Source organism: Pteropus medius, unplaced genomic scaffold, assembly GCF_902729225.1.
Source record: "Pteropus medius unplaced genomic scaffold, Ma_sr-lr_union100, whole genome shotgun sequence".
In the NCBI taxonomy this organism is placed as follows: Eukaryota; Metazoa; Chordata; class Mammalia; order Chiroptera; family Pteropodidae; genus Pteropus; species Pteropus medius.
The window spans coordinates 5,704,859-5,731,796 of NW_024344374.1; the positions used below are offsets into that span (position 1 = coordinate 5,704,859).

At 37.4% G+C, this 26,938-nt stretch overlaps 1 protein-coding gene across 5 annotated transcripts in view; it reads right to left on the bottom strand.

Annotated features, from left to right (window-relative positions):
* Positions 1-9,671: 9,671 nt before the first annotated feature.
* ECPAS (Ecm29 proteasome adaptor and scaffold) overlaps positions 9,672-26,938 on the bottom strand; it is an 87,291-nt gene continuing 70,024 nt past the window's right edge. For all 5 annotated transcript variants that reach the window (XM_039870698.1, XM_039870696.1, XM_039870699.1 and 2 more), the window contains 16 exons: positions 26,259-26,380; positions 24,555-24,705; positions 22,837-22,902; positions 21,532-21,621; positions 20,425-20,491; positions 19,766-19,857; positions 19,620-19,686; positions 19,203-19,394; positions 18,425-18,633; positions 17,557-17,600; positions 17,268-17,460; positions 15,789-15,927; positions 13,661-13,766; positions 13,379-13,467; positions 11,314-11,385; positions 9,672-9,957 (listed from right to left, as the gene is read on the bottom strand). In XM_039870698.1, coding sequence (XP_039726632.1) covers positions 9,818-9,957; positions 11,314-11,385; positions 13,379-13,467; positions 13,661-13,766; positions 15,789-15,927; positions 17,268-17,460; positions 17,557-17,600; positions 18,425-18,633; positions 19,203-19,394; positions 19,620-19,686; positions 19,766-19,857; positions 20,425-20,491; positions 21,532-21,621; positions 22,837-22,902; positions 24,555-24,705; positions 26,259-26,380 — 1,839 coding nt within the window. In that variant the 3' untranslated portion in view covers positions 9,672-9,817. The remainder of the gene's footprint in view (positions 9,958-11,313; positions 11,386-13,378; positions 13,468-13,660; positions 13,767-15,788; positions 15,928-17,267; positions 17,461-17,556; positions 17,601-18,424; positions 18,634-19,202; positions 19,395-19,619; positions 19,687-19,765; positions 19,858-20,424; positions 20,492-21,531; positions 21,622-22,836; positions 22,903-24,554; positions 24,706-26,258; positions 26,381-26,938) is intronic.

The following is a 26,938-nucleotide window of genomic DNA, read 5'->3' on the forward strand; positions in this document are numbered from 1 at the left end:
TTTCCTTACAGCAAGATGCCAAAAAATGAATATAGAACAATGATGTAGTTAGAAATCACCAATCAAGGTTAAAGGTTGTTGTAGTAATAGATTATCACAAGTAAAATGTTATAGTAGGTAAATGTATCATAGTTGTCATAGGTAAAATTTGGATGAGAAACAAGATATTTACATGGTGTCAAAGTGTCTCACCACAAACTACTTATTAATTTCAAAAAACAAGGTAATATTAACTTTAAGCAGGAAGACTTGCAGGATAACCACGTTAACATCACCAATAATGGCACAAACTGACTCGAAGTGCCTTCTGATATGATGCACTGAGGACACAATATCACTTCGGTGGTATTCCTATCAAAAATACATAACCTCAAATACAGTAAAGTTTCTGAATACAATATCAACATTCAAAAATCCATAGCGTTCCTATACTCTAATAGTGAAGTTCCAGAAAAAGAAGTGGAAAAAATAATTCCTTTTGCAATTGCCACAAAAATAATTAAATACCTGGGAATTTAATGAAACATATGAAGGACCTATGTAATGAAAACTATAAGACCCTAATAAAAGAAATTAAAGAAGATACAAAGAAATGGAAAGATTTTCTGTGTTCTTGAGTTGGAAGAATCATCATAGTTTAAATGACCATATTACCTAAAGCATTATACAGATTTAATGCAATCCCCATCAAAATCTCATTGGCATTTTTTAAAGAAATAGAACAAAAAATCATCAGATTTGTATAGAAACACAAAAGACACCAAATTGCCAAAGCCATCCTGAGAAAAAAGGACAAAGCTGGAGACATCACTCTGCCTGACTTCAAATTATACTACAAAGCAACAGTAATCAAAATGGCATGATATTGGCAGCAAAACAGACACATGGACCAGTGGAATAGAATCGAGAGTCCAGAAGTAAACCCATATTTATATGGGCAAATAATTTTCAACAAAAAAGCCAAAAACATAAGATGGAGAAAGGAAAGCTTCTTCAATAAATGGTACTAGGAAAACTGTAAAGCCATGCTAAAGAATGAAACTAGACTGTTGTCTATCACCACACACCAAAATTAACTCAAAATGGATTAAGGACCTGACTATAAGACCTAAAACAATAAAATGCATAGAAGAAAACATAGGAACTAAACTCAAGGACCTTTAGCCTAAAGAGGATTTTATGAATTTGACCTCAAAGGCAAGGGAAGTAAACGCTAAAACAAATGAATGGGACTACATCAAACTAAAAAGCTTCTGCTCAGCAAAAGAAATTGTCAACAAGGTAAAGAGACAACCATCCGAATGGGAAAATATATTTCTAAGCAATGCCTCCAATAAGGGCTTAATATTCAAAATATACAAAGAACTCATACCATTCAATAACAACAAAAAAATAAACGATCCAATCAAAAAACGGACAGAGGATCTGAATAGACACTTCTCCATAGAGGACATACAAATGGCCAACAAATATGTCGGAGCCAGCCGACGAAGTAATTGAGGGTACCTGAAAGGGGGAGCATGGACTGAGGAAAAGAAAGAAGACAGACAGAATTGCAGGAGGGAGCACAGATTCAAGCTGTGTCCTGTGTCCCCGAGTTTATTTAGAACACACTATTTATAACATTACAATAAGAAAGACAGTAGTCAAGAACCAAGGTTAGCCAGATTACTATATCTAGTAGAACAATGAGATTCTCACAACTCAGAACTCTCTGCTAAACTGTTACAAGGAATGTGCAGTGACTGCTATGTGAACATTTACCTCCCGGTTTTTCCCAGCGCTTTACAATCTCAACTTCTTACATTGTTGCCAAGTACACAAATATCCTTGTTATACGATTTCACATGTCCATAAGTGACTCCCCACACAAATATATGAAAAGATGCTCAACATCGCTAGCTATTAGAGAAATGCAAATCAAAACCACAATGAGATACCATCTCACACCTGTTAGAATAGCTGTTATCAATGGGACAAGTAATAACAAATGCTGGAGAGGATGTGGAGAAAAAGGAACCCTCATACACTGCTGGTGGGAATGCAAATCGGTACAGCCACTATGGAAACAGTATGGAGGTTCCTCAAAAAACTAAGATCTACCATATGATCTACCATATGATCCAGCAATCCCTCTACTGGGTTTTTACTCCAAAGACTTGAGAACCCATATCCAAAAGATATTTGCACAGCGATGTTCACAGCAGCATTATTCACAGTGGCCAGAACATGGAAGCAACTGAAGTGTCCTACAATAGATGACTGGCTAAAGACGCTGTGGTGCATATATATAGTGGAATATTATTCAGCCAAAAGAAGAGATGAAATACTGCCATTTGCGACATGGATGGACCTTGAGAAAATCATGCTAAGCGAAACAAGACAGACAGACAAAGTTGAAAATCACATATCACTTATATGTGGGACATAAGCCTAAAAGCAACATATGAACATGACAAACAGATTCATGGGCATGGACTATAGACTACTGGTTACCAGAGGGGAGAAAGGGGAGGGTGGAGGTAGACGGAGTAAAAAGTATCAAATATGTGGTGACAGAAGGAAATCTAACTATGGGAAGTGAACACATAGTATAAATATATATATGCCTTACTATTAAAATGTACAGCTGACACAAATTGGATTTCATTAACCAATGTCATCATAAAAATAAATAAATATTTTTTTTAAAAAATACTTAACCTGAATCTAATCATGAGGTAAAATTGGACAAAATTAAATTGAGGAATATTCTTGCACAATAACCAGCCTACACTTTTCCAAAAATGTCAAAATCAGGAGAAAAAAAAAAAAAGGCAAAAGAAATGACAACTAAATGCAATGTATGACCCAGCATTGAATAAGACCAAGAAAAAATCAGCTATAAAGGACAATATTAGGACAATAGACAAAAATTGAATATGGATTGTGGATTAGACTATAGAACCGTATCAGAGATAAATATCCTGCACCTCATGATTGTACTGTGGTTATGTAAGAGAATGTCCTGGTTCTTAAATATGGAACTTTTTAGTATTTACGAGGAAAAATGTCTCCAACTTACCCTGAAACAGTTCATTAAAAAAATATGTAGTTTTAAAGTTCATGGGGTACAGGGTGGAGGTTAGGGGTGGGTGGGTAGCAGCCTTGGTCCCCAGCTGGCAAGCTCTATGCCACGCCTGGACAACAGAGATGAGGCTTGGGGACCTGGCAAGGTCTCCTGGAGGTACCAGCCTGCAGTGTTGAGAGGGAAAGCCAGGAAGCCAAACAGAGAGGTCTCAGGACCCGGATCCCCGGTCTCCGTAGGTGGCCAGGCGGGCGGCATCACAATTTGCATCACCTTCCCCACCCAGTAAGCGGAGACAAAGCTGCAGCTGGACCAGCCGCGGTACCTGGGCATCCCGGAGGGCGTCCGGAGCCTGGCCGCCGCCATGGCGTCCGGCGGCCTCAGCATCCTGCTCTACCGCTCCACCCCCACGTGGCTCTCAGGTTCCTCTGCAGCAACATGCTGGACCGCACGTGCCGGCTGCCATGCTGCCTGGGAGCTGCCATGGCTCAAGGCCGCGGGGCTCGTGTGCCCCAAGGAGCCCATCAAGGTCAAATTCTTGCAGAACTAGACCTCCCCGAACCCAAAGTACAGCGTCTCCTTCCACCAGTGCGAGAACAAGGCTGCAGGGGACGTACCAGGGCCCCACGGCCACTGAGCTGAAGCACGGATGTGGCCAGGCCATTCACTTCTTTGTCACGCTCTCCCGGTACAACTGGTGAGGACAGGACAAGCCCAACACGAACTCGAAACCGCTCTTCACACGCGGGGTGTTCGGAGCTATCACGGGAACACAATACCCGACGCTATTGAGCCCCGGATGCAGGGCCTGGAGGTACGCAGACACTAAACACGTGGGTCTGGTTTTCAGACTGTGAAGAGGGCCTCGAGGACTTCTGCAAGGACAACGTACCCCACCTGGGCATAGTAGATGTTCCTCATCTACTATGTAGATGTTCCTCATCTACTATGTAGATGTCCCTCATCTACTATGGATGAGGTGGCGAAGCTGCTCAGCAAAGTGGAAGGCAGCCGCCTCCAGAGCAGCCCCCATAGCCCTCCTCTCCCCATGCCCGAGCAGGCGTGCTAAAAGGCCCCCTTCCCCTGTCCCTCGTACTCCACAGCCTAGGTCTGTACCCTGTGGTCATCGAGTCCAGTTGTGTCATAGTTTGTCCATGTGTTTAGCTGAGGCTGCGTGTCTCTCTGGCCTGTGAATTTGTGCGCACTGCCCATGCGCTTATAAGTAGAGTGCTTGTATTTCATGTGACCCTGTACCCGGGTTCCTATAGCCATGGTTGGGTCCCAGCCCGGTGCCTTCCACCCTGGGCAGCAAGGGGCATCCACCCATGCCTACCTCAGCTGCCTCAGGGCCTCGCTGCGTTCTGGGGGTCACATCCCCCCTGTCCGGGGATCGGGTGTCACCCGCCACTCTCAGAAACACCCTCCCAAGGCAGAATAAACCAGGTCCTGTCCAAAAAAAAAAAAAAAATTCACTCCAGTTGTGTGTGGAGAGAGGTATTTATTACCACATTCTTTTTGCAAGGCATACAGTTCCCATCTTTCCTGTCTTTATGACATTTCACTGACTCTAGGTCACCAGGGGTGAATGGAAGCTCCAGATAAAGGACCATCAAGAGAACTTGGTCATACGACCCGAATAAGCAGACTTTTCTCTCCCTAGGAAAAGAAGTAACAACTAGATGAATAATATAAGAATTAACAATAGCGAATTAAGTCACAGAATGATATTTTGGGGATAATGGGCTAGAGTGGCCAATGTATGATGTGCTGAAATAGACCTGCAATACCCTATGGACTTGTTTGTAAAACAAGAAACATCAGAGTTAACGACTTCACCATTTTAATATTAATCTTGAAACTTTATTTTCCTAAAGGTCATGCTCACAATAAATCACTCCCATCACTAGGCAACAAAACAACAAGAATTTTGCTAGAAGATTGACAATATTAAATAGAAATAATAGGCATTGATATTGGAGAAAAAGAAAAAGATTATGATAAAGATAACTAAATCATTCCATTTACTAATGAAGTTACAGGAGTTTGAAGTTCAATCCTGGCTTCTTCAGAAGGATTTGGAACACTGGGAGAGAGAATAGTGGAGAGGGTATTAGGGAGAGAGCCCAGAAACCATGAGGACTTAAAGGAACCCAGAGAAACTAACCAATGAGAAACGTCTAGTAGCAAGGAAGGCTAAGGATCTACAAAAATAGTGATATCTCGCATTGACTTTTAAGATGTTGGCTGCTCTTAACTATTCTCTACTCCCACTATTACTCCCTAAAATTCAACTAAAATCATATAAACCCAACAGTCTTGGAGAATGGAGCTTTCAACAATAGAACAGGAGTAACTACCAGAATGGAGAAGGCATTTAAGGAAATCTGTCCAATCATTAGCTGACCATTAAGCTAGTTGGGCAGAGACATCACTGGTCACCTACAATAAAGAACTGAGACTTTACAGAATTAGTTCAGAAAGTCACTAAAAAAGAAAATAACAACAGCAACAAACTGGAATTGGAAGAGAATATGATTTCTAGTTGCCACGTTATTCGTTTTCAACAAAAAATTATGAGACATACAAAGAAATGGGAAAGTATGACCCATAATTTAATAATGATAAAAGGGTCAATCCATCAGGAAGACATAACAATTATATATATACACCTAAAAAAGAGCACCAAAATACTTAAAAACCGAAACTGACAGAATCAGAGGAAGAAATAAGACAATTCAACAATAATAGTCGAAGTTTAATACTAAACTCTCAATAACAGGTAGAACAACTAGACAGCATATCAACAAGGATATAGAAGGCTGAAATGACAATCGAAAACCAACTAAACACCATCCATAGAACACCCTGCCCAACAACATACACACATGCGCATACACATTCTTAAGTAGAACACTGGTTTTGTGCCGTGAGATATGCATCATGGTGTTTGGATTCCTTCCCTCCCCAGTATGCTTGCAAGATGCATAATGGTGTACGACTGCAGTTTGTCCATTTTTATTGCTAAAGTTTATTTTACGATCCTAAGACTTTATCCATTGTTGTTAGACATTTGAACTGTCTCCACTTTTTGGCTATTTCAACTGTTATAAACCTGTACTGCACTTTTATGTTTTTTAGTTTATGTATGTGCACATTTCTCTTGGGTATATATTTACGAGTGAAAGTGGTGATAGAATATGTCTAAGTCACCTTTAGTAGATAGTGCTAAATGATTCCCCAATGTGTTATGAAAATTTAGCTACTATCAGGAGTTATCAGCTTCCTATTGCTGCGTAACAAAGTAACCAATACTTGGTGCCTTAAAACAATTGCCATTTTCTTACATCCCATGATGTCTGGGTCAGGAATTCTGACTATTTAAGGTTAATGTTTGTGAAAGGCTGCAGTATGAGCTTGGCAAGAATTTTTGGAGACTTTTTTTCTTCTTTTAGGCAGGAGTTGGTTCAAGCTGGGGTCAGAACAGATGGGCTGATCCTCTCAGAATGAAAAGCGCTGGTAAAACTAAAAGGCAGGATACATCCTGTGAGTAAATATTCTCTAGGGATTCAAAGAGAAAGTTATGTTATCAGAGAACTTACAGTCTAATATTGGGAGTTATGTCTAAGAAGAACAGCTAAAAGCCCTCCGACTTTACATATTTCATGATGGAATTATGTGAGCATGAACACAAAAGGCCACGGAGGCTTCTCCCCAGATGACTCCGAAAAGATTTCACACACGCGCAGGAATGAAGTGTGAACAAGTAGAGGTAGCTCACAATATGGCAGGCTGTCAGGCCATTTTTGGTGTTAAAGTATAACTAGTCAATGCCTCAGAAGCTGAATTAGTTTCCTTGAGAACCAGTAAAAATTAATGCACTGCTTCAGAAGAACTGGTCATGCAGCTTTTATTTACCAAATATCTTCTTGGGCATGAGTAAGATTTTCCTTTCAAATAAGACTATCACATGCTTAGCTAGCTGAGTACATATTGCAGAGGATTCTAGGAAGATTTTGCATATAAAATACAAAAATCTGTTACATATACATCCATTAACAAGTTAAAATAACTCCCTGTACCTAACAAGCAGCATGAACGTATTGTGGCAGCAGCTGGTAGAAACATCCCACAATGGGCAAACAAGTGTTCACACAGTGCACGTGCTACCAGAGCACAGATCAACATGGTCACATCTTTTTTTTCTTTTTCTTGTCAGTGAACACACAAGTAAAAGATGGAAGGGGAAAGCGATGGGGATTTGGTGGCAGTCAGGTCAGTTTCACTGTGTAGGTAAACGGTATTATAGGCAGACACACTGGCAATTATAAATTGAACACAAACATTAAAGAAACTGCTGCTCTTTATAACCAAAAAGACAATTTTATAGTACTTTCATTGTTTTGATTTCCAATTGCCAAACCAGGTAAAGCCTTTCCATCTATCAATACATTTGTGAAGGCAGATCTAGTGTACTTATTCCAGGAATAAGAAATTTAGTAATTATAACACTCTAACTCAGTTGCTTGTATGACAAGTAGCACTGAATATCCTAGAGGAAAATAATCATAAAAATTAGTTCCAATAGCTTTGGAAAATGAAAGCCAAAGAAATAAACATGCACAGGTCTTCTCCATTTGTTCAGCAGTTATCAACATTCCGCAATTACAAACTCTCGGTTTTTAACCTTTTTAAATAAATATGTGCACACGTGTACACACAAGCTGCACAGGGAGACCATGACTCAGCATTACTCGTGCAAATGACTTGGCTGGTCAAGATGAAGGCATTGAGTATATAAATTAGAAATGTGCTTAGAAAGCTAAAACAAATTAATTCGATAGCACTAAGCACTAAGGTTCAAGTATCTTAGCACCTCTCTCAGCACCATAGGAAACTCCCTATATTAAATAACAGTTTTAAAAGCACAAAATTTGATGAGGCTTGAACATTTGATATGGGCCAAGAACACAGTTCTTGCCCTTATACTCTTACTTTCTGAAAATGCCTGACCTACCCTGCATTCTTCCCTAGGAAGAGCATCCAGGTACTAAAAATGAAAGTCAGAGGGCACTTAGTGGAGCGGGAAGTACTGATCTGGGAAACATCAAGTCCATAGCTTTCTGAAAAACATCCAGAGTTGATTATTCCCCAAGCAAAAGCCATTCTCAAGTGGAAGTCCAAGCTTTCTTAAAATTCATGATGCTACTAAAATTCAATTATATTTAGCATTAGCTAAGAGGATGTTTTGGTAATAAACACTTAAATTTTCAATGTGTAAACCCCTTTCCCAATCAGAAGCAATCCCAGAACGTAGCATACACAACCAAGTTTAGGTACTATCTATGGTAGTGTATTTGGAACAGTGAAGAGCACCCATTTACGAGTCAGGGAATAAACTGAGTTGAGTCTGAAGAGCATTTAAAATGGAGGTGTGGGGAGATGCGGGAGGGATCAAAGTATATCACACATGCATTATTAATTCACATAACATTTATTTCAGTTAAAGATTTTATATTCATATTCTCTCTCTCTCTCTCTCACACACACACACAAACACAGACACAATTCTGGGTCAAGACATAAAAAGTTCTTTTTACTATAGGTCACAGTCAAGTTTGAAATACATTGGTCAACAGACCACCAAAAATAAATAATGAAGTTTCCATCCTGGTGTTAATGTAAGAGGTCAATATCGAGTATAAACCAATTTTGTGCTTGGAATCCAAGATGAGCTAGAGTTCTCAGTTTACCATAAATACTTACATTAAACTTGTCTTTTCCTCTTACCCTACATCCTTAGGCAGGGGCATGAGCAGTATAAGGAAGAAACCCTAGCTGCAATTATTTTCTTTGCATGGTATCAAGTTATTCCCAGATGGTGAATTAAAATGCTTTCTTTTCTATCCTAAAGTCATACTATCAGCATAAAAGTGGGTAGAAATTTTTAAGTTGTCTTTATGCTTTTGAGATTATAAATAGTCTAAACCAAAGCAGAATGAGCCATCTTTTCCTAATCCACCTTCATCTGCCTGTAAAAGGAGGATGATTAGAATTATCACATGGACACGAAATTCTCCCTCTCAACCTATAAAGATGTCAAATAATCACTTTCTATAAACCAATCAGCTAAGCAAATGACAATGTTCAGCTTCTGAATTTCAAGAATTCAATAATGTCAGCTCAGTTCTAGCTCAAGGACTACTGTATGCACCTCATCTTGGGAGTTCCTCAGGTAGGCCAGGGTTAGCACTGATTGGCAGACTGTAAAAGAAAGTTTCCTGGGCAAGTCATCAAACACCAACACAGGGCTCAGAAAGGAAGCTGTGTCGTCTCATAGCCTGTTTCTCCAGATGCAAAGCAAGGGGGTTAAACTAAGTGATTTACAGAGTCCTTTCCTAAAATAACTTTATGTAATTTGGTTGCAGTTCTAAGATTTTGATCCAGCTTGCTCTACAACTTTGTTCCTTTAATAACAGCTTTAATTTTCTAATAACTATTTCTATCAGTTTCACTTATAACCACCTCTCACAATCCAGGTTCCATTAAGCTCACTCAGCCCAGATATTTACAAAATCAAGTAAAATAAAGCTAACAAGGAACGAAATTTAAGGCATTTTTTTTTTTTTATTTCAGCCAAGGAATGATGCATGCTACAGATTAATCTTTACTTTTCCCCACTTGGTTTTTCAAAGAAAACCACCATTTCAACCCCAATAAACATGGCACTTGTTTGTTTCTTCCCCTTCTAATTTATTCCAGATTTTCAAGTGTTTTCTTCAGTAATGATGCTTTCTCCTGTAGTTCTGGTCTGCTGTCTGTCTCCATAGTTGCTAAAGACTCAATCAGAAGCACTCTGCATTCAGATGTCAAACTTTCCCACTGTTTAGATTCTGAATGGAAAAAAAAAAAGAAAGAAAGAAAGATTACTCATAGAACAAGCAAGCAAAAAAAAGAAACCTCTCTTTGTTTTTCCTCCATATATCCTATCCCCAAAATAAATGAAAAGCCACGCCTTGATAACAATTCAGTATATCATGATTCCAGGTTCAACAGTTGTCTCAAAACCTAATTATCGACCATAACCTGACGGCTTATCAGGGAGTCTCATCCTATCCCTGGTACTGGTGGGTCAAAGACAATCTAGGGATGCTGAAGCAAAGTGGGAAGAAGGAAATATCAAGGCAAGACACACAGCAACAAAAAAACCACTTCAGCAACAAAAAGTCTTTTTTATATGATATGCTCAATAAAAAAATTTTAAATAAATTTCATAACTGCAAAGTCAGTTTGAACAGATGACACTTTATTACCCTTTATTTACATAAAGCATCAGAGAAACTCAGAAAGTAAAGATCCTAAGTTTTAATTACAAGGTTGTGCCACTTTCTAGTGATGTGGTTTCAAGCAAGTTATTTCACTGTTTACACTTATTTTCCTCATCTAGAATGCATTCATACATACCTGGCAAACTGAAAACTCAGTGATACAACTAAGTGACTAGCTCTTTTACTTCAACAAGGGAAAAAGGCATTATGAGATGTGTAGTGTTACTGAATCCAAAAAGCCTGTTTTAGGAGCCCAAAAAGAGGTATTTTAATTGCTAAGCAAAAATAGAGAAGTAGATACTGCAAACACACAGGCTTTAGAGAATACTACTCTATCTTCCTCATTCTTAATCCATGGGGTTAAAATAATTTTTTTAAAAAAGATCAGTAACAGATACACCACTGGAGAAAATGCTAGCAGTGTTCTTTTACAATTGATACAACAGGCTATTAGAAGAAATTTGCTTCTTGATAAGGTTAAAAAAAAAGGGAAAAAAAAGGAATTAAGAAAATTGCTATCAAATTTGACTTGGGTAGATAACTGTTTTCCCAACTCCACTTTCCAGTATGTCATTCTGTTTATTTATATGTGTACAATAAGCTCTACTGTGCCACTGTCAACCACACGCTATAATTAACCAAGATTAAATGAGGATTAATGATGGAAATAAAAACTGTTATTCTGAGATAACTATAGCTTCATAATACATTATAAGTATATAAAATAAAAGAGTACCAAATTTAAACACTTCATGAAATTTAAATGTTTTAACTTTGTATATTTCACTTCAATGTACATATATATTATTCTGTATTTTAGAGTACATACTTATTTAAAAAAGAGAATAAAAAATTTCTAAAACATACACCATAAAATATCCTGGCTTTCTGATCTTTCAATCAAAACTATCAAGAACTCACCTTCAAGTTTTTTAAGCAGTAATTCTATCACAGATAAAGCTTCTGTTCTCACAGATGAGTAGGTCTTATTTTCTAAGAAGAAAATCACACAGTGCACATTATTTGTTTTATATGCCTTTTAAATATTGTTAGATGTTCAGAAATTGTTAAGTTCAGGGAAAGATACAGGTTAAGCTTCCCTTTATATATTACCTATCATTAAATACTTGAAATGTGCTATGTGTCCATATTCCTTATTTTAAAAAAATAAAATGTCATCCAAATATGTCAATCACCACAACAGATGGCAATATTTAAAGGACCCTTCTGAGAAGTGGGAAATCAAGACACTCTCTCAAACACAATCATCTTTACATGATACCTAAGAAAGGTCTTTAGGCTGCATGACCTTCTCATTTCAATAAAGAACATTACACAACCCAGGATTAAGGTCAAATCAGGAACACCTGGCTGAGACCCTGCAAAGACTAGTTTCTTAGCTGCCAGTTTTGTTTGTTTGTTTGTTTTTAATTTATATTTAGCTGCCAGTTCTTTATCTAAAAGCATGCTTCCTCCAAGGATTGCAACTGAAATATGCTTCCTTGGTGTCTAGATATAGTATCTAATTCATGGTGAAACTATCTACTGAAAAAATTTACCCAAAACCAAACCCAAAGTAAAGAAAGCACAAGGTAAGCTTATAATAGCCTGTTATGCTACAAAGTACAGAAGTGCTTAAAAAAAAAAAAGAATGATGGTGACCTATCAACAAGACACAGGAGTCAGTCAGCTTGAAGGGGCTTCCACTGGCCAAATCTGAGACAGTTTGAGCAAGAAATTAATCAAAGAAAATAATTCATTATAAACCAATTGAGGAAAAAGGAATCCATGAATCAACATCAACAACAGATACATAAAGAGATAAGGAGAAAGAGGGATCTTGCTTACAAGAGGATGCCAACTGTCAAATGCTAAATGAGAAGTGCTGAAATTGGAAAATCATCTTAGTAAAAATCGGTGCAGGGAAAGCCATCGATGCATGTTAGGTCTAGAAGACATTCTGAAGAGGAGCAGTTTATCTCCATGATCTTAAAGTGTCTTCTCCCAAACTGCTTATTAGACAGTTTTGAAAAAGTTATTTGAATGTTCTTAAAGTATGTTCCCACAGGCTGCTTATTAGACGCAAGGGGGAAAAAAATAGTAACTATACAGTAGAGAAAAGTGAATAGTACCTTGACCAGGTAATCAAAACTAACATCGCCACGGAGGGCAGATGGCAGCTGTGTGCCTCTTGATGAGGCACATCGCTTACGGAGTATCCCAACTGGGAAATAACCTGGATCTGATCATGCGGAAACACTGGAGAAACACTAAAGTGGGGGCAAGGGGGACTTTCCTTCAAAATTGTCAATGTCACATAAGACAAAGAAAGGCTGAAGAATGCTCCAGATTAAAGGAGACTAAAAAGATATGACAACTAAATTCAATAAATGATCCCGGACCAGATTTCTTAATAGAAAGGAGAGAAAAAATTCTATAAAGAACAGAGTCAACTGAAAACCTAGAATATAAATGGTAAAAATCTGATTAAAAATATTGCATCAGTGTCATACTACCTGCAGCTAGTAAATGTACTGTGCTAATGTAACAGAATGCACACAGAAGAACTCAGGAGCAAAGGGGCGTGATGTAAGCAGTGTACTTTCAAATGGTTCAGAAAAATTATGTATACAGAAGTGCGAATGATAAAGTAAATGAAGCAAAATGTTAACAGACTTTGGGTAAAGGATACACAAATATTATATGTACTATTATAGTAACTTTTCTGTAAATTTAAAATTATTTCCAAATAAGTATTTTTTAAAAATACATATCACAAAGCTTTTTCTAATCTAGGTTTTAAAATCCTCAATTATAGTTATAGATTAATATATTCCAGTCTGCAGATAAATACTGAGTATATTAAATAGAATAGTTCAGTAGTTCCATAAATTTAGTCCGTAGCACAAGGTACAAAATATTTGAAGCTTAGCTCCTTGAGCTTTAAAATTAGGACTCTGTATCAGTGTCAGTTTAGCACACTCACCTAAAGAATATGTGATTGATTTACATGTTTCAAGGAGAATTTCAGCCAAAGCCTCAGGATCTGCATGTTCTTCTTCCAAAAGCATTAATCTGTAAAAATCAGAAAGCAAGATACCAATGCTAGTTTTAAGAAACATATCAAAATCTTTCTGTCACAAATAATTTCTATCTCCATGTATCACTGTAGCTTTTAGTTATAAAATTAAAAGAACCCCATTGATTATAAATAAAATGCTAAGGGGGAAAAAGGCAAAATAAATGACTGAACTATGAAGCAAATTACCCCTGAAAAAAGGCATTCATTGACTGTAGGACTCCTAGCTGCACTTTCCAGGTGCTGAGTTTTAGCCGTTCACACATCAATTTGCATAGCTCCTGACGATAACAACCTGGAAAAAAGCACAGAATGGGACAGAGCGGGACAAAGAGTGTGAAGGAGAAAGAGTGAGTGAGGGACAAACAGAGGTACAAAGACAGATATAGAGAGAGACATAGGGAGGGACAGAGAAAGAGCGAGAGACAGAGAGACAGGGACAGAGAGAGAGACACAGAGAGAGACAGAGAGGGCGGGGCGGGAATAAAACAACAGATGCCTTTAATTAAAGCCATGAAATTTCAAAAACAAAAACTTCAGCGTGACTTTTGTGTTCAATTCCCAAAGTTCCCTGATCAGAACTCCCCCACCAAGATCCTATACAACTGTTCATAAATGTCCAAGGAAGGGAGACAGAACCTTAACCACACTGCCCTTTCCCTGTAAAGCATCCTGAATGACGGCAAAAGGCAGAACTCTGGAGGCCAGGATGCCTCAGGACACTCAGATACTTCTGAAAGCTGTGGGCTTACGGACCGACAACTGTGCTTGATCCCAAACCTGTTATTCCAACTGCACTTGTAATTATAGCTATGTTAATTAATATTATACTAACTGTAGAAACAGGAATATAAAACACCACAAAGTAGTTATTATTTAAATGTTGTAAAATTTAGCTCAGTTCACAAATATAAAGACAGAAGGAGGTAAAAAAATACAATTCCATGCCTGAATTGCTTCGTAAGAGATAACTTCTTTCTCTGTTATAAAGCAACAAAAAACAGAAATTGTACATGATACATTATGAGTAAGATGTATATGGGAAGCCAGTGTGCATTAGTTAAATTCTCAAAGGCCTTCCTCCTCCCCTCAATAACTGGCAAATGAATGTACATTTCTATGCTTTACACTAAAATAAACTGCTTTGCTTATGTATCATCTTTTTCTGAAATTCCCTTCTTTAACTTTTTCTACCTCTCAGGCAAAAGATAGTGCTCTAAATGATGTCAAATAAGTAGACTTTCACTGCAGTCTATAACATAATACCAGGACACAGGACCACTTACGAATCTGTATCTTTTGGAAAAATCCCTCCTATACATAGCAAATACACTTTTTAAAGTTCACACAAAAGACAGCAAGGCTCAAAGACAATCTTAAGTCTGATTTTAGACATGTTCAATCACAAAGAATCAACATGCCTTTTAAAACATTCAAGCATGTTAAGATGTTAGGTGGGATATAGTGCAGAAACTAACACAAGAAAAACTTCAGAGGAGCATGGCCCCAAGTTTAAGGCCCTGTTCAAAGGACTCCAAAATAACTGCCATCTAATCCAACAATAAAGGTCTTCTGTTTCTTTATCTACTTATTAATCCTTTGGAAATACACATCCAATTCTGAAAATCTCTCAAAAAAGGTATGAATTCCTGAGTAAAATAAGAAATTTCACTTGCATATTGAAGATTTGGTAACAAGGCTATAATTTTGAGATGAAGAGATTCCACTAATGAATTCTGTGAATTCTTTAGAATAGAGCATCATAAGGAAGAGTAACAGAATTTTTTTTTTTTTGCAGTCAAACTATTTATATAAAATAAATCATAATTGTTAAGGACTGAATTGTGTCCCTCAGATTCACATACTGAAGTCCGAACCCTGACAACCTCAGGCTGTGACTTGATTGGGAGACAGGGCCTTTACAGAGGCCCTGTAATATAATCTAATGTGACTCGTGTCCTTATAAGAAGAGGAGATTAGGACACACAGACACAGATGGCCATTTACAAGCCAAAGAGAGAGGTCTCAGGAGAAACCAACACTGCCAATACTTTGACCTCAGATAGAATTGTGAGAAAATGAATTTCTGTTGTTTAAGCCACGCAGTCTGCAGTAATTTGTTATAGCAGCCCCGACAAACTAATACAGTAGTAAATGAGATTATCTGCTGATGTAGGGGTAAGATTTATGTTGGACAGTCCTCACTATTAATCATGCTGTGCAAGAAACAACTCTAACTTGTCACATGGAACATTTCTGCTCTCATTAAGTAAACTCTACTTACAACATTTCTTCAAATGCAGGCTCTGGTACTTACGCTGAGTCTCCACGTTTCGGGGCCAAGCTTTGCCTAGGCTCTGAAAGGCTCCTAGGAGAGATTCAAGCTGGAGCTCCTTTTCCTTCTCATTCTCATCTTCATTTTTGGTTGTCCGAACCCCAACGTTTTCAGGTGAGTTCTAAGACATGTCGAAAAGAAAGGAAAGCAAAATTTAATTTTTTTTCAAAGTTACAGGTATATTATTAAAACAATCAGGGTACCAGAGTAGATGTTAACCAAGAATTAAGTGCTAAGTTCTCTAGCATGAGTTTTCCTACTTCTAAAAAGAATCTGTAACAGGAATACTGCACCTCTCTAATAAATTTGGGAAACCTTTTAAGGGAATCCGTAAGCAATGGTGAAATAGATACTGTATATGTAGTATTTTGAACACAACATAAAGACTTGCATTAGAATCATGGAGTTAAAGATGAAAGAACTTGATAATGATTTAAATCCAAACTCTTCTGTAATAAGATAGGGAACTAGATTGAGAAGGGACTCATCCAGCTAGCTGGTAATATCATCAATTTAAAATACAAGTTTTCAGAATCCACACTCTCATCATGTATGTAACAAATTATTTGAATAGCCTTTTTACTCAAAGAAAACAACTACAAATTAGCAGCAACACACAAAATAAGAATGCTATTTAAACTATTTTGTTTCACAAAAAGTAAGTAAACCATACCCTTCTTTCTTTGAACAAGCGCCCAACCTTTAAAAACAAGTACTGTTTTCCAAATAAAACCAGTCCTTTTCTGATCAAATTGCCCCAATGTATGGCAGAGGCAATTAACAATGACACACTGAGCTCCCTGTCTTCACTCTACGATGACTAGAGTGGCTTCTGCACATGCTTATGAGGCAAAGCTTACTGTAACTATGACAGAGACTGTCCATTCACTCCAACATCCACTCATAGGAAATCATTGTTCCCACAGCCTTGAGATTCCTGGCTTGTAGGTCAAAACCCCTGAAACAAATTCAGCTTTCTGCTTTTAAATTAAATCCACTCTCTCCCTTTCCTATAGTGGACTGAGGGACACCTAGAATGAATCTGTAGCTAGTTGTGGCTATCTGGCTAAGAACTGGCCAATGGGACAGAAGGGAAAGTGCTTTGTAGCGGTTTCCAGAAACTCTCCTTAAGAAAGAACTAACAGGCTTACTTTGATCCTTCATCCTTTCTTCATCTCCTCTGTCATCACTTGCCTGGAATGCAGTACACTGTGCACCATGAGGACAAAGACCACACCCTAGGGATGGCAGAGCTGGGAGCTATAGAGTCAGAATCCCTAAACTATTATCTGAGACACAAACGTCTATCTTGTTTGAGGCCACGATATTTTGGAATTGTCTGCTATTTGCAGCTACACTGATCCTAATAAAATGTGCAAATAAGATGCAGAAAAATCTTTTTTTTCTCTCTTTTTAATTTTAAAGTATAACCAGACCTGAGAGGATACAGGTGGTCATTACCTTCTTGATGAGAGGTATAACAATGTCAGAAAACTCCTGGAATCTGTCTTCTTTGGTGGCCTTCAAGACATCGGCTGCACAGCTAATTGCTACAATCTTGTATTTGAGATTTTCTTTGCAACACTCCTTCAGAACAGCTTGGAGAATTTCATTTGTGCTGGGTTGATTGGGCACAGGCTTTTCCAGCTCCGCACTACAGGATCCAAACAAAAGTATCGGAACAGTTAATAAAGGCGAGAGCTTTCAAGTTCAGTTTAAAAAATGACATTGTCATTGAAAGACCACTTACCTGCAAGCTGTCACCACACAGGCAATGGCTTTCAACAGTTCTTCCTAAAGAGTTGAAAACGAGAGATGCTATTAAACACATGTGTCATTTACGTTCTCTGTATTATGACTACAATTACCTCAGGAATATTTAATAACTATGACAACAAAAATTAACTAGAGTCATCTTGTCATCAATACACTTTACTGTTTAATAAGCACATCCACAGAAGCAGGATAACTGTCTTTATCTCTATTTCATAAAGCCTAGAAAACTGAGTTGCCCAAGGTCACACTGGCGAAGTGTCAACCATGGAATTAGAACTACGTCTGGCTCTTAGCCCAGTACTTCTTCTATACTACTGCCCCAGCCACTATTGACTTTCGCAACATCAAGTAGACTGTTATACTCTGCCCGTCTCATTTTCCCCACTGACTATGCACTGTAAGTATCCTACTATTGCCCTGTGTAAAAAATGACGGTTATTAATTCATAGGCCCCAGAGACCAGCATCCTCAACCAAGTTTAGACAACTCGCCTTGCTACTCAATTTCATACACCCGATCCTGATCTCTTCATGAGGTTAACAGATACAAAATGGTAACCAAAATGGTTTAAGATTTATCTTGGAAAGCTGAACATGATAAATAAAAATCAATCTCCAGCATTACTATGTAGTATTCAAGGACACGTAGATTGTACTTTGATGAAATACCACGCTTAATCAAAGTTTACTCAAAGCTTCCCATTGGCTAGAAAACATGGTTCACAAAAAGAATCCATCTGATGTCCCAGAAAACCAGATTCTAAAGTTTGTAGGAAATGAAAGATGAAGTCATAATTCTTTAAGGATACCTTAAATTTAACAGAGTATGAATGGTCCCTTTACCTTTCCTGCCCACGTTCTTCCAGCTAGGCCTTGCAGCAATGCAGTCAGTATCATTCCCAGATATGGAGGTACTAGGGAGCTGGTCTGTTTTGCAATTGATGCCATGGCAATTGCACCCTGGGCTTTCATTTTCCAGGACTGAGACTGTAAAGCCTTCTGGGTAATGGTAATCAACTCCTGCAGGTATAACCGAATGCCACCAAAGGAACCTAGGTTATGAAAAGCAAAAGTAAAGCAACTTATAAGCGACCTCCCTAAAAAAAATTTAACTGATTTTTCTTTTCTGTCTGAAAACATGTTAGTGACCATCGGTCTAAAGAAGTGATTCTCAATGGTCACATTTCACCGCTCTCTGAAGGGGAGAGAAAGTGGCTGGTGTTGTGATGCATCTTTACAACAGTAGGACTTTATGAACTTGGATATGTCCATAGGAGGGTGTCATGCAAATAGTCGTCATCCGTTAATATGCAGTGAGGTGAAAAACAATTGAGAAGCACTACTCTAAAATAATACTCTAAGGCAATATAAAATCACTATTCACTCTCAACTAAAATAAGTGAAGCTCTCCTCTGCTTGGGCAGAGTTTCTACTCTCTCACACGAGCAGTAATGAAGGACAAAAGAGCACTGAGTGCCAACTCTGAGGACTCAGCGAATGGGACACATGTTATTGAGTTCCTGGGAAAGTAACTACAGGAGTTCATGAATAAAAAATATGAGTAAAAACTCAAGCTGTAGTTCTTAAGAAACAAGTTTAATCAGAGGTGCTGTTTACTAACCAGGTACATTCTCTTGCCACACTTCAGTCCATAAGTTACATTCTTCTTTTTCTGATTTCTCCTCATCAGCAATTTCATGCATGCCTAGAAATGCCAAAGGCAGGACTTCTTTGGCATGGTTCTTCAATACATCAGGGCTGTACCGTCCAATAGCATGAACAGTCAGAGCACAAGAGGTCTTGTAGATGGGTTCTGAGAGAAGTAGAAAAAACCACGATGTTTATGATACTGTTTTTAAGGGTAACTGATCTAAACAGACTACTGTTCGACTTGCACCACAGCAAAACAAATCAATAAAATCAATTAGAAATGTTCCTAGCAAAGCACATAAAATCACAGAGAGTAAGACCTGATTTGTATTGTTTTATTAAGCTGTTAACATCTAAATTTAAAATGATATAAAGATAAGAAAGGTACCTTCTTTCTCCATATACCAGCCATTGAGCTTCTGCAAGAGTTTCTCAGTGCTGCTATCCCGTGAGGTCTGAAAAAGAAACAATCTTAGTCATTTCTTTATAATTATCCAAGTATAATTACTTAACTTAGCAAGAAATTCAACTCACCCGAACTAAATGGCCCATGGCAAATGCACAAGATTTCTGAATTACACTGTTCCGATCTGTCAGGCCGCTAAGCAAAGCGCTCATAAGTTTACCTATCAGAAATAAAAAAGAAAAATCTCATACTTGGGTGACCAAATGTTTTGCTCTATTCTCAGAATCAAAACGAACTTAACCCTGTAATTAATATCTGACTTATTCCATGGTAGTTTAGAACTCCTGTATGTTACATTTGTACTATCCATTTGCTTCCTTTTGACTGCTACAAAATGAAAAATCAATCTGTGTCTAGAATATTGTGAGAAAAGTTGCAAAAATGAGAGCTAGGTGCATGAAGTTCATCAGGCCCATTTAGGAGCCAATCTAAAAAGAGAAAAATGTTGATGTAAAATAGCTATAAATGGTAAACAAATCCTATAGGATGACATACACTTTCACCTCTTTATACCACTAGGAAATAATCAAACACTTATAAAACTAAAAACTTGCCAAACTTGATCATCCTTTACTTCTTTCAAAAAAGAGATAAAGGTAAAGGGGAAAGATCGGGGAGAAAAAGTACATAGTATCACAAGCATGTCTGAATGATAATTATTTTTCCTTTTAAAACTCTGTCATGCAAGACAACAAAAATATCACCACATATGGTTTGACAAACTCACCTGAGTAAGGTGTTAAGTCCTGGGGACACTGAGTAGTTAATGACACAATGACACTGGCACAGCCTCCCTACAGGGTTACAAAAGCAAAGGTCTAAATTTGATGGTCACAATGCTCTGTCGAAGCCTTTGTTTAAGGTGTCAAAGATTTAAAGATAAAATATACATGAAGCCTAGGATCCTCCAGATTCAATCTACAAAGACGAAAACTCTTATTTTAGATTAGCAATGCAGAGATTTCTTCAAAACCTCCAGCAGGAAGATGGTGCTCTCATGCACTGCATATAAGAAAGAAAAGTGGGTCTATCCTTCAGGAGGGCAACATATGTCATCTTGTCTATCCTTGTTCTAACACTTCCAGTTCTAGAAATTTAACCAAAAGAAATAGCTTCAGATGTATCTCAAGACAGTCAACACAGTGCTTTAATATTGAAAAAAGCTGAAAACAAATCACACGTTCCTTGGTGGATTAAAATAAATGATGTTTCGGCCACACAACAGAGTATCAGATAGTCATTAAAGAAGACATTACAGAAGACACAAGCACAGAAAAGGGAATACTGGAAGGAAATACTCTGAAATATTAACAGCAATTATCTCTGGGTGGTAAATTTAGGACAATTTTTAACTCTCTCCTGATCTATAAATGCAAAAGTTTTTAAATACAAGCAAGTGCTCAAGAAAAAAAAAGTGTTATTTTTTGTCAGGAGAAAAAAAATGTAAATTGTTTATTTTAAAGAGTAGAGGGCAGGGTCAAAATCTTGAAGAGAAAAACATTTTTCTGTCCAAACACCAGCTGAGCCCTCTGTGAAAAAAGCTAGAACAACCATGCCTTGACAACTGGATGAGCATTTCCATTAGTAACTGATAATGAAGAAGGACCCTTGAGGGTATGTACACAGCAACCAGGGGACAGAAATGATTTCACTAAAAAAGTCAGTCACATGTTTCATTTCCTGAATGCGTTACATATTTCAAGTGATTAGTGCAACCATAAAAACGAAATGTAACAAAGTATTAAGTTTTATGAAAAAATATGAATTTCAAACATGATGGCTATTACATTTTTGTGGCCTAATGAAAATTAATCTTTGTGAAAAATACACTTACCTTAGTTCCAAGACCTACGCCACTTCTGATCAGTTCACATAATCTAGGAACTAGTTCACCCAGCACCGACACATCAAGATATTGCAGGCACTTTTGGAAGAGAATAAATATAAAGTTAACCTTAGCAAATATTTAAGTCCATTCCACATCTTCAATTAAAAACTATCCATGTCGAATATGTACCCACTGGATTTGACATGAAGATGAAAAATCACTGGTTTGATTTTGCTCTGATTTCAATGTTAAAACCACCATTGTACTATAAATAGAAAAGGCATTCACCAGTGGGATTCAACACTAAATACAAAATGAAAATAATGAAAAACACTGACCTACTAAAGGGTAAAATAAATAATGATTACCCAAGAAAAAAGAATCTCTCTGGGCCTACGTCCTCTGTATCAATCCACGTTTAGTATAAAATACCTAGATAAAAGCTGACCTTCGGTGGGCCTCCCCTAATGAACCACCTTACTAAAGTCGACTTCTTATGGAATTTGCTAAACTATATTTTTGAAAATGCCAAGAAATATATTCTATTTTTAATGAGCATATCTACAAAGTATTTGCTAACTATTCCTATTTCTTTAGGCTTTCTTTTCTCCCCAATAACCCACCTAAGACATGACATCCTTAGACCAATTTTGGTAATAGTCTCCCAGTAAGCCCTAAAAATACCTACTTCTCTTCTCCAACGTGTGATTTGCTTAGCAAAACAATTTCCAGTAGCTCCAAGCTCTCAGTTAACCAATCCAGGGTACAGACGGCATTAAAGTCAACTTTAGTGACTTTAGTGGCTCCTCATCTAAGAGTTCAGAAACTTAGAACTTAGAACTTTGGAGCCAAGCAGCTCTTTTCTACAAACCCCTTCCTATGACTGAAACAACATACTGACGCTGCTCAATTCTCTTCTCCCACCTTTAGGCTGCGCTGCTCAATTCTCTTCTCCCACCTTTAGGCTGCCGACTTCCTTGAATACCTCCAGCCTACATGGCCCCAGGTCCTCCCAAAGACAGTGCTCAAGCAGAGACTAAAATCTAAACCTGCTACACAGATACCTTTTAATGTATTGTTCTCCTCTGAACAGAAATCTGGATTAATGGATTCTACCATTTGGAAAATTATTTACTCCATTTAGTAATACAGATGATAAAAAGAACTATATTAAGAAAAAAACAGGATCACAGTAGGTGCTTGACTTAGCCCTTAAATCTCTACTTCATTTAGTATAACCTGAAGACTAAGCAAAAGCACTCTAAAGCTAAACGAACAAACTGAAACTTTCTCATTACATTGGGCACTGACCATGTTGATTGTTTCCATCATGGGAGAGGATTTGGCAGCACTAAGTCGAGCACTATCCATCGCAGCCTGAGAACAAAAATTGAAATCACTGAGAACATTCAATTAATTAAAAAGAACCTCCACACACTCTCATAAAAGGCCTTTATGCCAAATTGAAGAATATTTTAAAAAATAATATCTAGATATAACAAAGTCAAACATAAGCCTAACTCTAATTTCTTTTGACCTACACTTAATCATTTACCTACAGAGGCAGCAACTTGCTACAGGTGAGAAATTCAGACGATAGTTAGAAATTAACATAATATGGCTCTGAGCAAGTCATCTAGCCTTCTTGAGCCTCAGGTTCTCCATTCCACTAAATGAAGAAACAGACTAAATAAATTTCTATCTAAGGCTTTTAAAAACTGCATCTAAGCAACAAAAACTTTCATGTATTTATTGCTTTAACTCTGTAAAGGGCCTTCACATCTACAGTGGTATTTCAGTCTAACAACTATGCTGTAGGAGAGGTTAACACTATTCAGACATAAGACATAAGCGTAGGGCTGCAAAGTCTGGACTAGAATTTATATTTCCTAATTCACATCGCCTAGTAGGTGAGAACCTAGGAAGAGGCAAGATTACTGCTAAAAGAGGGAAGATGATGAAGAAGAAACAGCAATACGAGAGGCAAAGGGAAAAGAGAGTAAGTTATTACAGTAGTGTAGACAACTGACAGAAAATCAGTCAACTGACAGAAAACATTTATAATCCATACAACAGAAGGTTGGATAGTCCTAATAAACAAAGACAAATGTAAAAACCTAAGTACAAAAATAGGCATGGAATAGAAAGAAACACACGATTCACAGAAGAAATAAAAACAGCTAATAAAATATGAAAATACAATGGACAACACTAATAACAGTTAAGTGTAAATTAGATCAATGAGATTCTTGCTTATCAGATTGATGTTATTCAATGTTGGCAAAGATGTGAATAGGTAGACACACGTTAAAAAGAATTAAAAAGATCTATATACAGACATGACCTATTATTGACAAAAATAAAGTTGCAGAACAACTTCCATCACATACATAGTCTGATTCTATTTTAAGATTAGTACGTTTGTTTGATTTTGTAGTCTATGACTACATAAAAATTTGAAAAGACACAGGAAACTGGTGACAGTGGGTATTCCTCAGGAAATGATACTGTGCTGGCAGGGAGAGGGGACTCCTTAGGAAAATATTTTCTACTCTGTTGTTTTTTCATAATAAATGTTTCATCTGTAGTTTTTTAAAAAATGACTCTGATCAGAGACTAGGCAACTACAGTATATCTAAAAAAAACAGGATAATTTTGGACTATGCCAAAGTCTAGATACAAATCTTCTTTACTTGCAGGGTCGGAGTGGTCCACAGAAGGACTCTCAGAGTATAGACCCAACCCCTAAAAAAATAAAACACGTACAAAAAACTGTGTTAAATGTTAATGCATTTTTTGAATGGAAATGTCATTTTCATCTAATTCACAAAATCGTGTGTGGGCCTCCTCCTTGTAAAAAAATACTACATGTGGTTACAGTAACTGAGCTGTTTCAAGAATGGTGAAAGTATCATTCAAGTCATGCAATTTGTGTAGGGACAATGGATGGGCTGTTCGGGTGGCTCTCAGCACCTTATCAGGGCTTTTCCTCCGTGACACTTACCCAAAAGACTGTGTTGTCAACTCACCTTTTCTTGGTCTGTGGCCCGGAGGCTCAAATAATTGAGAACCTGGGGTTCTAATACACTTAAGGATTCCAGCAGAGCTGGGATGAGTTTTGGCGCATGTGGTTTCAACATGGCTCCTGCACTTTTGCTGATCTTCACAAGGGTGTTAATGCTACAAACACACAGAACACAACTCCTGAGTCTTTTTAACAAAAGTAAGAAGCCCTATGATTCTAATCATGAGGAAGTTCTGCATTTTATGCCTATATGAATATACTCGGTTACAGAGCCTGATCTTAGCACTATTTTATTTTTTACTTTTTATTATAGAAATATCCATGCATATATTATATTAGAGAGAATCACAAATGAAATTCTATGTATTCTCTATGCAATACAACAATTAGCAACCTTTGGCCAATTTTGTTTCATTTATACCTCTACCATACACACACACATACTTTTTCCCCTGCCATTGTATTATTTTGAAGCATATCTAACTAAACTTCAGTACGTATCACTAAGAGGCAAGCATTCTTTATCATAACCGAAGTACCATTTTACAGCTTAAAAACATTAATAATACCTTCTTATGAGCTAATATCCAAATTTCCCGGACTGTTTCACAAATGTCTTTAACAGTTTCTTTGTTAGAACCAGATCCAGGTTCCAACTACATGTTGTAATTTACTGCACTTCTTGAATCGTTCTTAGCAGTGCCCTTCATCCTTTCTTTTCTTAGAATTTGTCCTCACTGATTGTATCTTGATGGTGTCACTTAACATGTTCCTCTGTCGCTTGTACAGATCAGCAGGCTAAATCAAGTTCAGATTCAATTTTTTTACAAAACAAGAATATGTCACAGGTGGTGCTCTACATGTCCTATTTCATCACATCAGGATGCGCATAGTGTCTGCTTATTTTTACATGTGTGTGTCTGCTAAGAATATAGTGGGTTAAAGTCTGGTTAGCCTGAACCACCCATTATAAAGTTCCCATCAACCTTTCACCAGTGGATTTAGAATGGACTTAAGATCATTACCTAAATTACTCTACTGAAGACAGCAAAATGGTGATATCCTAACTTTATCATTCCTTTGCATTCGTTCAGTGAATCCTTCTAAAAATAACTCTCCCTCATCAACTATTTAGTTACCATGAAATACTGGTGGTGTTATTAATTTGAACTAATTTTAATAGTGAAATAAATGGAACAAATAAAGTTCCTAGATACCATTCTAGCTTAAAAACAAAAAACACACAAACTAGAATCCTTCGCTGTTGATTGTAACCTAAAATAGCCATAAATACCTAAATGTGAGTGTATTTTTTTTTAATTTAATAATTGCAGGTGGTAAACAGTTTATTTTAAACTTAATAAACTGTGAGATATTGCTAAGTGGTATAGCCAACAAGCAAACTCCTACAAACCTATGGCGTAATAGAAGATGTGCTTGCAGGGGACAGAAGCCAACGACAATAAAATAACACACTTTACTCAAGGTAGAAGCAGAATGGCAGAATGCTGGTTTCAAAGCAAGGTTCTCATGAGAACATTTCTGCAAAAATGTTCTCACAACTTTTCGAATGCTCTTGGGTCATCTGGGGTTCTCTCCTCAATGCATTTCTCTATACTTTTAAGAATCTAATAAAGAAACTCAATTTCTACTAAATGGCTAGAAACTGGACAAATCTAATACATTCCATTCACCAGTTGATTCACACCTGAGGGCTCGAACTTCTGTCACAGGACTCATCATTCCTTTGTCCAGAAGGCAAGGGAGAAGGACAGCGATGGTTCTCTGGCCAGCTGCTCCTTTGGCAGGGTCACACATTTTCACACAAACCTCACATACAAAGAGCATGGAAATTAGTGAAACTGAACTCTCACCCAATTAAGCATTCATCTGACAAAACACTTCCTATTTCCCAAACCCTTAGAAAAGAATGAGTGCATCTACATTCTATGACACTACAGGGAGAAACAGAAGAATGAGTCCTATGTCTGCCAATAACTAAATGGAAAATTTGGTAATAAATTTTACTTTATAAGCTTTAGTCTTCCAATTTGTGAAACAAATTGGAAAATAAAATGAGAAAATGTATAAGAAAGCACTTAACGACGTGACCTATGGCAAGGTTTATACAGCTACAACGTAGAAGTCCACAAATAGTCACAAAATTAAGCTCAAGTGGGAAACTAATAAACTTGCCAACTTCATAAATATGAAAGGCAGATTAACACATAGACATAGCAATAGTAAAAAGAAAAGATAAATATTGTTTGATCTAAATGATTAATGTGTTCTTCAGGGTCAAGTGGAAGTCATATCTTACATAAAGACCCAGATAAGCTCACCATTTAAAAAGACCAGATACATACTTTGTTAAAAATACTAGTATTC